Genomic DNA, 15,470 nt, shown 5'->3' with positions numbered 1-15,470 from the left:
TTCTAAAGTCCTGCTAATTTGCGGGACACTTATCGTTGTGTATATATTTCTACATAGCCCGTTTTGAAGCGTTTCTCCCTTGTTTTCTCTTTGGAAGCACTCCTCTGGTCACGACAGAAGGGAGAGCCACAGTGCACACCACCGGAACTCCTCCCCAGAAGACAGGTAACTGCTCTGTGTGTGCCGAGTGTGGATTCCAGGTCTTCATCGATTTAGTTCTTTGATTAAGGTGGACATTGAAGTGCTGTTTTGCTGTTATGACGTGCTTATATATTCACACAGCCTTTTATAGTTAAATTGTTATTTACATCAGCATAATTATAAGATAAGCAATCTAGAAATAGTACCAGGAATGTGTATTGTTTGTTTATTAGTACTACAGCTGTGTCATTTACTAAGGGAGGACCATTAAAATAATTCCTAAAGGAGAAGCACCCAATTTCTTACGCACTATATTCCTACTCCACTCTGCCAAATATCTCCCAGGACCTTTGCTTTAGGATCTTGATTGTGACCACTTACTACCTTTACCAGTCACCTGTCTCTGTCAACACTCAGACATACAGTGTAAGGTAATTGTAGATATGTATATAAAACACAAATTATATTGCCATATGGGTTATATATTTAACTTCCCTAGTGTTCTCTGGCTTTATTGAGTTTTAAGAGCAAACAGTGGGTTTACTGGATTCACTTGTTCATTTGTTCAGTGTTCCCAGCACTGCAGGTTCCAGAATAGCATCCAGTGGTTATAGAGCTTGGAGTAGAGTTCACTAGAACAAGCAGTGATTGGTGTGGTCTCATACGTCATTCAGTGTTGCTGTGAGGAGGGATTTGTAAAATAGCCTCTTGCTGCCCATTATGTGTAATTTCCAGATTGATTCCTTCACTAAGGGCAGTGTGAATATGGATGAGGAAATTTGGCTGAGTTAATTCCAGGAGTTGTTTTGCTGTGCCCATGATGGAAGCTTTTGCAATTCAGAATGCTTATGTTTGGTCCAGTGTAGGAGTATCAAGTCTCATGTGGCCCTCCGCCGTAAGTGAGGCATGCAGACTAAGTTCTGCTTTAAAAATAGAAGTTAATAGTTCAAAAACATTTCATTAAAGTTTCTGTGTGGGTAGCATCTGCACAGTGAGAACAAGCTAGGTCACTGTAGGGAAGTGACTGCATCAGCTGGTGCACACAGCTTCTCTCAGTGGTGCTGAGCACTTCCTGCTACAGCTGCTGTCTGGGAGCATGCCACATGCAGATCACAGGGAGAGTTTGCAACATCCTCTTTGCAGCTAGTTGGGGGTTATATCTGAAATACCTTGAAGACAGTATAGTTTTTCAAAGTGAAGTGGACAGACTGAAACACATGCACTGAAGGAAAGCAACTGAAGGTGGCCTTTCTACATCATCTTAATAACCAGGGGTTCGGAGACTTCTAATAAAAACAGCAGTGCTTCAAGCGGCAGTTTCAACTCTTGGGTTTTTATAATACATTTGTACTTCAATTTAACATTATGAAAACAAACTCTTGTTTCTTCTTTGCACAATTTACCAAATACATCACAATTACATCACAATTCATCTTAATTTTCATGCCACCTTTTCCAACTTAGAAGCATATGTTCATCTCCAGTATAAAAAATTTAAAGTATATTGGTTGGCTTTTTAAAGAGTTCAGTCAGATTTAAACTCATTTTGATTCAACTATTACAATGCTGGATTCTTCACTATTTCATGACAGTATCACACTGGTTTTGCTCAGTTTTGCAGTATTTTTTAGTTGAATGTCATCCTTTCCTGGTTTTTTTTTTTTTTTTTTTTTTTTTTTTTGATGGTTTCTCTGTGTAACCCTGACTGTCTTAGAACTCACTCTGTAGACCAGGCTGGCCTCGAACTCACAGAGATCACCTGCCTCTGCCCCCCAAGTGCTGGAATTAAAGGCGTGTCCCCGGCTGTCATCCTCCCTCTAATTTGCTTGCTTCCAGGCTAAAGTTTATTTTGTGCCTTGAGCGATGGAATAAGATATCTTTTTCTCTGTGAGGGATTACTTTACCATCCTTGTAGAGACCCTCAGAGGTTTCCCAGTGAGAACTTACTCAGGGTCTGAGAATCTGAGCTTGCTTTACCCAGCAGGACTGTATAAGGGGATGATTTGGCCACAGGCCTGGTTACCGGGTGTTTGGAAGGGTCTACACTTGGCTGTGTGGTGTGTTTTGATCTAGTAAGGGGGAAATCTTTTGCCCTGCCCCTTGGCATTGTTATCAAAAGCCCCTTTGAAGAGACAGAAGGGACCGGTGGATTTTGATCCAGGTCTTCCTGAAGCTATCCTGTGTTTCTGTGTGTCTCCCCTCTGCTATCTTTCTATCTAAAAGCTTTCTTCTCCCTCTCCCCTCCTCATAGGAACCCTTTAGAAAATGGGAGCTGGCCCCCCACACATCCCGAACCACTTTTATCTCCTGTGGGCTCACTCATTCTGTGTGTAGTCCATTGTAAGAACGCTTTTATGTTTTATCTATCCTCCCACCCCATTTTCCAGAGGTAGGGACCAAGAAAAACACAGAGAAAGGAAAAGGTCTCGGAAAATCCCCATCTCCTGGAAGAAGAAGCCCAGAACAAGCAGTCACCCAGAGTTCTACTCAGGAAGAACCTACCATGAAGAAGAGGAAGGATGAGCAGGATCCACTGCTTACCCGGACTGGGGGAGCGTATATTCCTCCTGCAAAGCTCAGAATGATGCAGGAACAAATTACAGATAAGAACAGGTATGTTGATATACTGCACCTCCAAAGCAGAAATAGCCTCATTGAACAAGGAATAGTCTAATTAGCCTTCACTGTTAAGAATATACTTAGTTTACCCTGATAGAGACCACAAAGTACAGCCTCTTGTCTTTCTGACTTCAGAAATGCCTTTGGAGCATTGTATACTGCTTGCTCTGATATTAACTCATAACTTTTATGTTTGTGTGTGTGTGTGTGTATGTGTATGGCTTTTTGAGTGTTGAGTGTTAGTCCTCAGGCACTGTCTTTTATTTTTTTGTTTATTTTTTGGAGTCTGGTTTTCTCAGTGGCTTGAAAACTTGCCAAGTAGGTTAGGCTGGCGGGCCAACAAGCCCCAGGGATGCACCTGTCTGTATTACTGTACCTATTCCAAGTATTATGTACCACTGAGCCAGGCATTTTTTACATGGACTTGAAGGTTGAACTTAGGTCCTTGTGTTTCTGTTTGTGTGTCACAGGGCTTGACAGTGATCTTTGAAATGTAATATTGGGGAGGGTTTTAGCGATGACTTCCTTAGTGCATACTTCCTTATCATCTAGGCATTTGGTTTTTACAAAGGCAGCATTGGAAAAATTAGTGAAAAGTGTGAATACTTTTTACTTTGAATTCATCCCTGATGGGGTGAAGTGACAGTGCCCGAGTTAGTGACAGTAACTGTGCTTGATGTTTTCCAGCTTCCTAGGATAGGAGGCTGTGCTTACATCTTCCTGAGTCACAGACATGTTTCTCTAGAGATAGTGACGTATCCAAGGTGTGCAGAGTGCGACACTGGATCTCCTCCGCCATAGCCGAGTACAGCAAGCATTAAGAGTTTGACTGACAGGTTGAACTTAGTGCGCTTCTGTAAATCTGCCTCTTCTCCTCATGCATACTGACGGTTTTAAACACTGTCAGGGACCTAATAACCCACCAAGCACTGTTCTCACTGCTCTACTTGGAAGGGACTGTAGGTTCCTGGATAGAATTTAGGCAGTCTGGCCACGAATCTGGATTGGGGAAAATGCATTTTATTTTTTATTAATCTCCAACTAAAGTTTAGCATTTCTTTCTATTGGAATTGTAACTCTCTATATAATGTATAGTCTCAATCCGTTAGTTACAGTTACTGTGAAATACTGTATGTGGCCCTACTACTTGAAATTAAAATCAATACTTAGCCTCCTTCCACTTCTTGCTACTTCATGTCTGAAGCACTCAGAGCATACTGTATCAAGCATGTTCTTTTCATGTTTTGAGGATTCTTTCAGTATCTGTTGTGACTTTTGTAATATATGCATGTCAGGAAACCTACTGGTTTCATTAGACTCTAAGAGAAGTATATGGGAAATCATGGCTTATTTCATCTAACGTTAAATTCCAAAACAAGTAATTCTAAAAACCGTAAGATCCTTAGAGCTTTAAAAGACCTTGGGCATTATCAAGCTTAATGTAAAAAAAGAAAAAGAAAAAACAAGTGAGGCTTAAATGCGCAAATGTAAGTTAAAAACAGTATAGCCATCTAGCCTTCACTGGAATGCAGCTCCCGGATAGCTGCTACATAAAAGGAGGCCTTTAAATGCTATGGCAGTGTCTCAGCTCCAAGGTCTCTTGTTTGTGACTTATCCTTTTTTTGGTCATTTTTTAGCTTAGCGTACCAGAGGATGAGCTGGGAGGCCCTGAAGAAGTCAATTAATGGTCTTATCAACAAAGTCAACATTTCCAATATTAGTATTATTATCCAGGAGCTACTCCAGGAAAATATAGTCAGAGGGAGGTAAGTACTGGTCATTTACCTGGTATATCTCATAGTAAGTTTCCAAAGAAACATAATTTCTCTGTGAACAATATGCATTTGTTTGTTATGCTACTATATTTCAAAGGTACTTGTGAACGTTTATTGAAAATGCGGTTCTTTTACATTGTAGGCTATTAAATAACTTAATACCATATTGTTCAAGGTTTGTAGAGTCAGTGATTTTTGAGATTTGATATCACAGCATAATTTTGCACAAACATTTACTTAATGTCTAATAATTTAAATCTACAAGGTATAATTTTTAAAATATGCTATTTCAAGCCACTTTAATTTTTTTTAGCTGTCATTTTTTAACAGTGTGATGCTTTGGTATATACATCTTGTGTTGTCACAGGTGCCAGGATTTCTTCCTTAGAGCTGAGCAGTATTCCATTGTCTGTATATGAATTGTCTTTCCTCCTCGGTCAGTGGCATGGAGCTCCATCTGGCTCTTGTGGATAATGCTGTAGGGGATATGGTGTGTAGCTCCCTGGCCTCGTGTTTTCCCTACCATCTGCAGAACTGTGCATTCCTATTCACAGTCCACGAGTGTTCCCTATCCCTTGCATCCTTGGAAACACCTTTGTCATTTTGATGACATCCATTGTACCAGGGATGAGATGATATATCATTTGATTTTATTCCGTTCATCTGATGATAAGCGATGCTGCACGGTATCACCTATGAATTGTCTTGAGAAATGACTGGTTAGGTGTTTTGTTGATTTTCAAACTGGGTTGTATGGTTTATTACTGTTGGCTTATCTGATTTCCTTGTATATTTTGGTTTTAGCTCCTTATCAGACTTGACTTGTAGATACTTCTCTTCCTGTATTTTGTCTCATGGTTTCTTTTACTGTGCAGAAGCCTTTTAGATTGAGGTCTCATTTGTTAAGTTTTCTTGGGTTACTTGTGATTTTGGAGTTATGCTTTAAAATGTATCAATCTAGACAAATATCATGGAGTGTCCCCCAGTAGTTCTGCAGATTCTGTTTTTCTGTTTATTAATCAATTTTAAGTTGATTTGTTGTGTTGCATGAGATTAAGGTATGCTTTTATTCTTCTACATGCTACTGTCTAGTTTTCCTACCACTACTCTTGAACAGACTACCTTATATTGTATGTTTTGATGCTTTTGTTAAAAAACAATTAGATATAAATGTGTTCTGTTCTCTGTTGGTGTCTATAAAGTGTAGTGCCAGTACCATGCTGTTTTGATTTCTGTAGCTTCATGTAGCAATAGTAGACTTTAAATTGGGTAGTATGGCGCCTCTTGCTTTGCTCTTTGTGCTGAAGATTTCTTGGCTACTTGGATTCTTTTATTTTTAATATTAATTTTAGGAGCTTCTATTTCCCTGAAAAATGCTACTCAAATTTTGATGGATATTACATTTGAATTTGGATAGTATGACAAGTAGCATAGCTTGTCCTGATCCTAAAGGAGGCGTTGCTGGCCTCTCACTGTTGAGATAATGTTCACTTGAGCTTTGTTATTATGTCTTTTTACATTCTAATTAGAGCAAAGTGAGAATGAGGTAAGACTGGGAAAGATGAACAATACATTTGAAGAAAAATGAAAGGAATCACCATTTTCTATTAGGATTCAAGCAGTTGGTTTTCTTTTTTTAAGAATAAAGAAATGGAAATAAGTATCACATATCTATTATTTTTAAATCTGAGTGCTGTCTTATGATTTCACATTACACTGATTATAATAATTAAAATAGGACTAAGCTAAGTGGAGCGTGTTGTCAGGGAGCAGAAGGTTGGCCAAGAGCCTGTCTTATATATAATAATCTGGGTTCACTTCTTTCCTCCTCGGTGGTTCACTGTTGTATCTAAGCTGCTAAGTATGAAGTCATTTCCTTCCCTTAGTTTCTTGCAGTCCAGCGATTGACACTGTATTGCTCAGGATAATGAGAAGTAGGTTGCTGTATATCTCTTCTTTCCTTACCAAAAACCCATGACTGTTTGAAGGTGACACTTGGTCATTGTGTCGTCACTCCATCATCACGTATTCTTCCTTTTGTTCCTCTAAACGTACCCCAGCAGAAGGAAACGGCTCAAGTCCGTGTCCCAATACAGAATTATTTCATACAAATGACGGACCTATGGCATCATATTGTCTAAATTTCACTTTATATTGTCTAAATTTTATACTCATCAAGCAAGTTTGTTTTTACTCCACTATTTTGGGGGTTTGGGTTATTGAAAGAATTTTCCTATAATATATTTTGATCACGTTTTTCGCCTTCCCCAATCCTTATAGTCATGATTAGATGAAATGTGAATAGGAAGAGGATCTCATAGATCCGCCAGCCTCTGTCTCCCAAGTGCTAGGATTAAAGAGGTGTGCCACCACAGTGGCCATAAAAGCATTTTGTTGTTGTTTGTTTATTTATGTTTTTGTTTTTATATCCCAACCAACATTTTTCTTCCTTTACTTTCCTCCCAGTCCCTTCCCCCCATCCACCTCTCTTCCTCTCTTGCTCTTCAGATATGAACAGGCCTCCCATGGATATCAGCTGGCCATGCTATCAAGTTGCAGTGAGACTAGGCACCTCTTCTATTAAAAAGCACTTTTTACTGATTACCAAGATGAACTCTTTTTCCAGGAAAAATAGTAAAGATTTAGTTGTGAATGCTCTTTTATTATTCATGACCAGGGAATTAGTTTTCTTTGATTTTTGCATATTTTTCCTAAACTCTATCTTTATTATGTTTTGGACAGAGGACTGCTGGCCAGGTCCGTGTTGCAGGCACAGAGTGCTTCTCCGATCTTTACCCATGTATATGCAGCGTTGGTTGCCATCATCAATTCAAAATTCCCGCAAATTGGAGAATTAATTCTAAAGAGACTAATTCTCAATTTCCGAAAAGGATATCGAAGAAACGACAAGGTATGAATGGCTTGTAAGTAGATTGTCTCATGAGGTTAGTCCAGTAAACCAGCATCAATAAAAGTAAGCATGCTGTATACAGGAGTGCATTTAACATATGCTTCATGAAAACTGTTCATTCTCCTACATGTCCTCTGGCCACTAAGATGATGACTGACTGTATACTTAACAGCTTTTATAGGTACTTCATGTATATTATTGCTGGATAAAAATTACTCAGTATGTTCCTTAAAGAGCATGGTAATCCACTGTAGATTTTATTGATACAGGAAAATTGACTATAGTTGGTGAGTTAATTGTCTTTACTTTCATTTTTCAGCCACTTTGCCTGACAGCTTCAAAATTTGTGGCACATCTTATAAATCAAAATGTGGTAAGTAATTGTCTTTAAAACCTGGTTGAATTCAGTGGCATAAGACCATGGTCTAGGTGCCATTTCCCTGCATCATAGTCTTTGATCATCTTGGTTGACATTTCAGTTGTAAAAGTGCTTGAAATGCACCTAATGTTCTTGAATATAGAGAAAATCTGAATGTTGTAAGGTATTTAGTCAGGCTGATGTGATTAAACACTGTGGTTACTGAGCTGCAAGTTATTCTGTGTAGAGTTTAACTCCATTTTTCTGCATCTCTTCCCTCACTCCCTCTGCCTAATGCTCATGACCACCTAATAAATAGGTGATGCTTGGTGTGAGCAGCTTGTAACAAAACAGTTTATCAGTGGTCATGCCTTTCTCTTGTTGAGTGTTTTTGTCCCTTTTATAAAATGTATTTGCTTCTCCGTGGATATTGTTCCATGACACCAACTGCGATGCTTAGCCTAGCACATAAACCAGCATGTGACACATTATTCAGGGGCCACTGCTCTTCATCCCTTACCCATTGTCCCATCAGCAAGATGGATTTGTTTAGGCCTTCTTCCTTATCTCCAGAGTGTCTCTAAATTCACTAGATATTAAAGAGACTATAAAGCTTTAATATATAACATGATAAAAATTTATAGAAAAACTATCATGTGCATTATAATCATTATAGAGTGCTAATTTATGTTTAAAAGCTTGTCAGTAGGGCTAGAGAGATGGCTCAGCAGTTAAGAGCACTGGCTGCTCTTCCAGAGGTCCTGAGTTCAATTCCCAGCAACCACATGGTGGCTCATAACCATCTATAATGGTATCTGATGCCCTCTTCTGGCATGTAAGCATACATGCAGACGGAGCACTCTTCCCTAGAAAAATACTTTAAAAAAAAAAAAACTTGTCAGTAACAGTTTAGTGATGTAAAACTATTTTATCTCTTTCATGTGTCTGGATTCTGTTAAGGCACATGAGGTTCTGTGCCTGGAGATGCTCACTTTGCTGCTGGAGAGACCAACAGATGACAGCGTCGAGGTAGCCATTGGCTTCCTCAAGGAGTGTGGACTCAAATTAACCCAGGTGTCACCAAGGGGAATCAATGGTAATTGCACATCCTTGGTTTGTATATTCTTATGTATTCTTACTCTAGTGTTAAGGGTGTTGTTTTTTATTGTCTTTGCTTTGCTTTTAACTTCAGCTATCTTTGAACGCCTGAGAAACATTCTGCACGAGTCTGAGATCGACAAAAGAGTGCAGTACATGATCGAAGTGATGTTCGCTGTACGGAAGGATGGATTCAAGGACCACCCTGTTATTCTAGATGGACTTGATTTAGTAGAAGAGGATGATCAGTTTACCCATATGCTCCCCTTGGAGGATGACTACAATCCAGAAGATGTTCTCAGTAAGCCTAGGGTGTGCGAAGCAGGAGGTGGGACACCAGCATGTCAATGCAGGAAATTAACACTTCTTGTTTATTTTTTAAGATGTTTTCAAGATGGATCCTAGTTTCATGGAGAACGAAGAAAAATATAAAGCTATTAAAAAAGGTATGTAAAATTTGACAAAAATAGCTTGGATCAGTAGAAGCAATGTAGACAGTTCATGATACTGACAGGAACATTTATTAATAGCCCACTGATTCTTCCCAACTGAAGCTCAGCTCCAGTGAGCCTGCTCTTTGCTTCCTCATGAATTAACTTTCTTGGTAGTGTATGCTTCTGGTGTAAATTCATTCTGAATTCTGCAGTTCTTTGCCCCTCTTCTTTCAAGTTTCACCTGTCTTAAGAAACACTCATAGATTACTAGTGGCCTTTATTAGTTTTTTTTTTTCCTACACCTACAGTCAATAATACCACACAGCTAATACACAGCTGAGCACTATTCGCTATTGTAAGTGTCATGATATGCTGATTATTATCATATGACTATTGCCAGATATCTGTATATCTGTGCTTTAGTTTTATTTAGAGGGTTCAGAAAGTCTTCTGTTCCTGTGCAGTCTGCTAAACTCTTCTACCCCAAACAGGTTTCTCTTCTTTGATGCAGATTCTTACAAGCTTTCCTCGCCACTGGATTGCTTCCTTTGCCGCTGAGGTTTTATTCCTTAAGCCCATTTCTGTCCTCGTTTTTGGACTTCTTTCTCTATAGTTTCCCTAAAAGGTGCCAAGTTTTTCTGGATCTCTGATATGGTTTTCTATTTTATTTTATTTATTTATTTATTTATTTTTGTTTTTCGAGACAGGGTTTCTCTGTGTAGCTTTGCGCCTTTCCTGGGACTCGCTTTGTAGCCCAGGCTGGCCTTGAACTCACAGAGATCCACCTGGCTCTGCCTCCCGAGTGCTGGGACTAAAGGCGTGCGCCACCACCGCCCGGCCTGGTTTTCTATTTTAAACTTGGGATTCCTTTAGAGTCTAGGCAGTTAGCCAGTACATGGATTATACTTTTTTATTACAAGGTTCTCAAGTTCTGTGGTTTTGAGATCCCTTGACACTCCTTTAAAATTAGCCTTTAGAGCACTTCGGTTTATGTGTTTTATCTGTTAGTGTTTGAATATTTATGAATTTTTTTCATAAATTTTTTTTATGAATCTGCTACATTGCAAGCAATATTTTTATGAAATGATTAAATTATTTTAATAAATAATGGGGCTTATTGAGAAGATGACATTTTATGGACAGAGTAATGCCTGACCTAATAGGAAATGGGTACTCTGTCCTTCTGCATTCTGCCTACTGCAGCTCACTCTAGTTTCATTTACAATATAGTTAGAAGAGGGAAGAATATTGTGATAGCCTTTGAAGAGAAGTGTGCTGTTCTTCCTTGATACTATGACAGTAGTTAACTGTTAGTAGTTTTTTGTTTGTTTGTTTTGGTTTTTTTTTTTAGTTTTTTGAGACAGGGTTTGTCTATGTAGCTGTGGCTGTTCTGGAACTCCCTCTGTAGACCAGTTGGCCTCGAACGCACAGAGATTTGCCTGCCTCTGCCTCCCGAGTGCTGGGATTAAAGGCGTGTGCTACCACCGCCCAGCTTATTAGTAGTTTCTTAAAAGTTGATTTCCACTTGAAATCCTAAATGGTATTAGTGATTTTTTCAGTCAGTTAAATGTTAAAACCCTTTGGTAAATGTGTCTCTTCTAATAGCTCATTATGCCATACCTCATTTTGCAACATGTCAGTCATTTGGAACATCTTGCTTCACTGTGCTATAAATATGTATCTTCTAAATGTTAGCACATGAACATCATCAAAATTGAGGTAACATGTTAGGATAGTATCAAAGCTCACATTTCTTAATGTTGCCACTCGTCTCAGAAGTTTGTTCCATTATTGGGAAGCTATTGAATTCAGAGAGATAAATACAAAATTTTGCAAAAATTAGATTTGCTCTTACAAACTTAAATTGTATCATGGTAGCAGATACTGTTTTTAAAATGAAAGTATTACTTTGTTGCAGGAAATTTGTTTGCCAAATATTTAACAACATCTGTTGACAACATTGGCCATTTGTTTTCCCAAGTAAAAATGAAAAATGTTGCTACTTTATCCTCGGCCTAGGCAGTTACCCCAGCCTTGTTCTTGAGGTTACCACTGCACTGTCCATCGGTCTATAATACAAGTTGTACGGTGTTCAAGTATGGAGCTGTAATACAACTAGTGTTGTGCATCTTCATCAAGGACAGCGACAATCAAAATAGGCTTCCCCTGCTGCAAGTGTGGCGGAAAGCAGCATTGACTCCTGGTTCATTGCTTAGATTGCAGCGCTCTTAACCCCCCTTGCTCTTGTCTGTTACTGTAGATAGCAATGCAGTGAGAGGGCAGATAATACCTTAGAATTATTAGGAAAGTAGTGTGGACCTCATAGACCATCTGACAGTTCTCAAGTTCCCCAGGGAATCATAGACCGTTGGTTGAAACCTTGTCTTAGTCACCTAATGAAATCCAATTGCCAGTGCTTACGGAATTTTGGGAAGCTAATTCTAAAGGAGAGAGAAAAGAGACGGCTATAAACTATCAGTTTATTTGACCTTCATCTTTAGTAAAATATTCCTCTGGAACTTGCATAAAAAATGACCACAGCAGGAAGTGAGCACAGCTCTAGTAATTAGCACCTTAGAGTGACCCAGGTGTACTTGTGTATCGGGTTTCACAGCATTTGGGAAAACAGCAGGAGTGCCTGGCTTCCTACCTTTGAATACTAAATAGTTTCTTCTTTTCAAAGTCTGTTCTATTGTATAATCAACTAGACCCTGGATTGTTTCTTAGAGTTGCATTTGCTAAAAGTGTTTCTAAGATTTGTAGGTCAGGTAAGGGCTAAATGGCAGCTCTACAGTCTTATAAAAGGATTAGTTCTTTGCTAACATTAAATATATGGCTCCTGACTTACACTGCTATGCAAAATAGAAAGAAATGAGTATTTTCTAACATTGAATTAAATTGGGTTAAAACCTCAATGATTATCATAATAAATAAAAATGCCGTGTTGGGCAGTTCTAACAGTACCACTGTGAGCCACAGTTGTGCTCTCTGCCATTTGCACTGTTGATGTGGTAGATGGTTCTATGTGACCTTTCATGTGCATTCATTCAGAACTGAATGCAAGTTGCATTTTAAGAATAGTGACAGTTTTACCAATTTTGCTAAGTTTTGCTCTGTTTTAGTTTTACTCATGAAAAACCTTTAGATGGTAATATTCAATTTAACAATTGTATGTTTTAATTTAAAATTTCAGTCTATTTATTATTTAAAGTGAATACATAAGTTTTGGAATGATTCTCCCTCCCATATCATTCTGTATATATATTTTTTTTTTCCCTCCAAGACAGTTTCTCTGTGTAGCTTTGCGCCTTTCCTGGAACTCACTCTGTAGCCCAGGCTGGCCTCAAACTCACAGAGATCCACTTGCTTCTGCCTCCCGAGTGCTGGGATTAAAGGTGTGCGCCACCACCACCCGGTCATCATTTCTTATATTCTTAACTCTGCATTCTTGTGTTCAGTATACAGCCTTAGCTTTCATCATAGACTGCCCTCTTTATTAAGATAGCTTTTGAACTTTGAAATGCTAGCTTTGGACTCCAGTTTTTTCCCAGTGCTCTTGCCCACTCAGAAACCATCATGTGCCTTTCTTTTCTTCTTTTCATTCCCTAGTTTCATGAGCACGTTTTATCTGACAAAGAACAATACATACAATTTCCTAACACCAGATCATTCTAATTGCTTTCTTGCTATAACTGTTGGCAGATAAACAGTTGAAATTAGATTCGGTGAAATAAGAATGAACTTCTCAGGATGAGGTACTTGTATATAGCTCATTCATTTTTTTTTTCTTCTTAAACTTACTTTGTAGAAATTCTTGATGAAGGAGACAGTGATTCCAACACAGACCAAGAAGCTGGAAGTAGTGAAGACGAGGAGGAGGAAGAGGAGGAAGAAGGAGAAGAGGAGGAAGGAGGTAAAGTGTGGCTTTTCAAGTATACTGTCAACACTTTAGGATTAAGTGAATTCTGTAGTACCTCTCCAAAATCCCTTCTCCACTCACTCAGAAGGATTGTGAAGAATGCCACTGGCGGTTAGTGGGGGAAGCCAGGGGGACTGTTCAGTATCCGTTAGGACAGAAAACTGCCCCTTCTGTCCCCAGAAGGATTTCCTAACAACATAATTACAAATTAATTTGGTATTTTAGACCTTCAGTTCTAAAGGTACATTCATGTTGAGGGTGTGTGATTTATGTAACCTTGGCAAGAGTGTGACAGATGTGAATGACTAGATATTTGCTGTTCATTTTGGCAAAATAGGGTAGGGAGGCCAGCAACTATATTTGTACAGAACAGGCTTGGTGTTCTCCTCTTTAGCTCTGATTACGTCATTTGCAGAAAAACAAGCTCAGATCTTTCCTTTGGTTGAATATTAGTAGTACAGCAGCATATATAAGCGGGGTGTTATTTACATGAATTACACATCTGGAAATACTGAAAGTATGTTTTTCTTCTTTAGGGTAGTATGTTTTATGGTGAAATTGTTCTGCAAAATTTTATGAACAAATAGGTTGGATTTTTCCACTGTTGTCTTTAAGTCATCTAAATAGCTATATTATATTTTCCTTTAGAAGTTTTTTGTTTTAAATGGAAGTACTGTTTAAATACAAATTATTATGTATAAGAAATGTTTTCTTACATAAGTGAAGAGATTTTGACAAATGCACATTTGGACAGAGCCAACCTGCCACAACCCAGTATTCTCTTAACCTGAATTTCAGCCCGTATAGTTCATCTAACTAATCAAAATTGTGTATGACTCCAGAAATAACATTTAGTGAAGCATCAGTGTAGAATAAAGCCTCCTGTAGTGTCTAAATGAGTTTGAAACACAGAGACAAAATTTGTTTTTTGGCATGGTTTTGGACTCTGATCTAAGAAAATGGTAAGTCAGAAGACTTATAGTTGTTCCATTAATTATACAGATACTAATTTACAAAAGGAAGACAATGTTTTTGTTACTGAATTTGATCATAGAACAAACATTTTTATAATTGTTATGTTTAATTTATTTCAGGACAAAAAGTAACTATTCATGACAAAACAGAAATCAATCTAGTCTCATTTCGGCGTACAATATATCTAGCTATTCAGTCAAGGTAAGACTCTATAGCTTAATTATTCTTTTATTTTGGGTAAGAGATGGGTAACAGGATCAGCGATACAGTTTAGGGTCTGATGACAGACAATCCGACATCATTTTGGCATTGTCCTAACATCTGCCTCGACCCGTCCTGTACCCAGCTCAGAGGTCCCTGCACATCTGTTCTGTCCTTAGAGATAGATTGTCTCAGAGTCCTAGTTGTGTTACCTGCATAGATAGATGCTGCTTTCATTTCAGTGTGTCATTTCTTGTAGTTAAATATTAGGAATGAAACCTCAAATAGCCAATTCTGTTTAAAGACTATCACCGTATTGTTAATGAGAATTTAATGTTTCATTTTCTTTCTGATGTGGTTTTTAATCCTCACTCTTAGTTGAGAACATAACTGCTGTGCAGATGCAGGTAGATAGAAATGGAGTTTCGAATTACACTTTGAAGCCCCTTTGAAGTACCAGGCTCTTTCCTTTGGAACCTGGGCGTTTGAGGAAATATACCCAGGAATGATGAGTGTTTGGTCCCTCTGTTACTTTGATGAGAATCAGTTTATTGATTGCATCTCACACAGGAGGAGGGGTGTTTTCCCATTTGGGTTGTTCTAGGTTCTTTGTGTTTCCATTGCATATGGTGATTCATAAGTAGGAGTCGTCATGTTTTCATTGTCTAAAAACTTCAGATAGAGGAACATTCAACAGCAGAACACCAATAAGAATTTTGTTGTTTATCTTGATCTATGTTTTATTCTTTCACATGGAAAAACTGCTTCTATGCAACTAGAAGATGCGAGTTTTTTAGAGTTTGAGTCCTTGCTGTCATTTTTAGAAATTAGCATTAATCAGGACAGAAATGGGTCACTCTAATGCTGCTGTCAACACTGTGACTGGGAAGAGTTGTAGTGCAGCTGAGTAATGGTGTAGAAGGACCCCTTGTCTAAGTTGCCTTGACTTTGCTAATCTCTAAGTCAGAGAAATTACCAAAAAACCAAAGCACTGAGACAGGAGGCAGCCACTTTTCTTTTTTCTTTTTCTCTTCTTTTC

At 38.4% G+C, this 15,470-nt stretch overlaps 1 protein-coding gene across 1 annotated transcript in view; it reads left to right on the top strand.

The window, feature by feature from the left end:
* Positions 1-15,470, top strand: part of Cwc22 (CWC22 spliceosome associated protein homolog) — a 40,982-nt gene that overhangs the window by 12,100 nt on the left and 13,412 nt on the right. The window contains 11 exon segments of the mRNA XM_028884604.2: positions 98-165; positions 2,529-2,571; positions 2,573-2,754; positions 4,398-4,526; positions 7,278-7,446; positions 7,766-7,819; positions 8,765-8,900; positions 8,997-9,203; positions 9,286-9,348; positions 13,145-13,249; positions 14,350-14,431. Of these exon segments, the coding sequence (XP_028740437.1) occupies positions 98-165; positions 2,529-2,571; positions 2,573-2,754; positions 4,398-4,526; positions 7,278-7,446; positions 7,766-7,819; positions 8,765-8,900; positions 8,997-9,203; positions 9,286-9,348; positions 13,145-13,249; positions 14,350-14,431 (1,238 nt within the window).

Source organism: Peromyscus leucopus, chromosome 4 (genome assembly GCF_004664715.2).
Source record: "Peromyscus leucopus breed LL Stock chromosome 4, UCI_PerLeu_2.1, whole genome shotgun sequence".
NCBI lineage: Eukaryota > Metazoa > Chordata > Mammalia > Rodentia > Cricetidae > Peromyscus > Peromyscus leucopus.
Note: the sequence above shows the minus strand (reverse complement) of the source record. Positions and strands in the feature narration are given on the sequence as shown.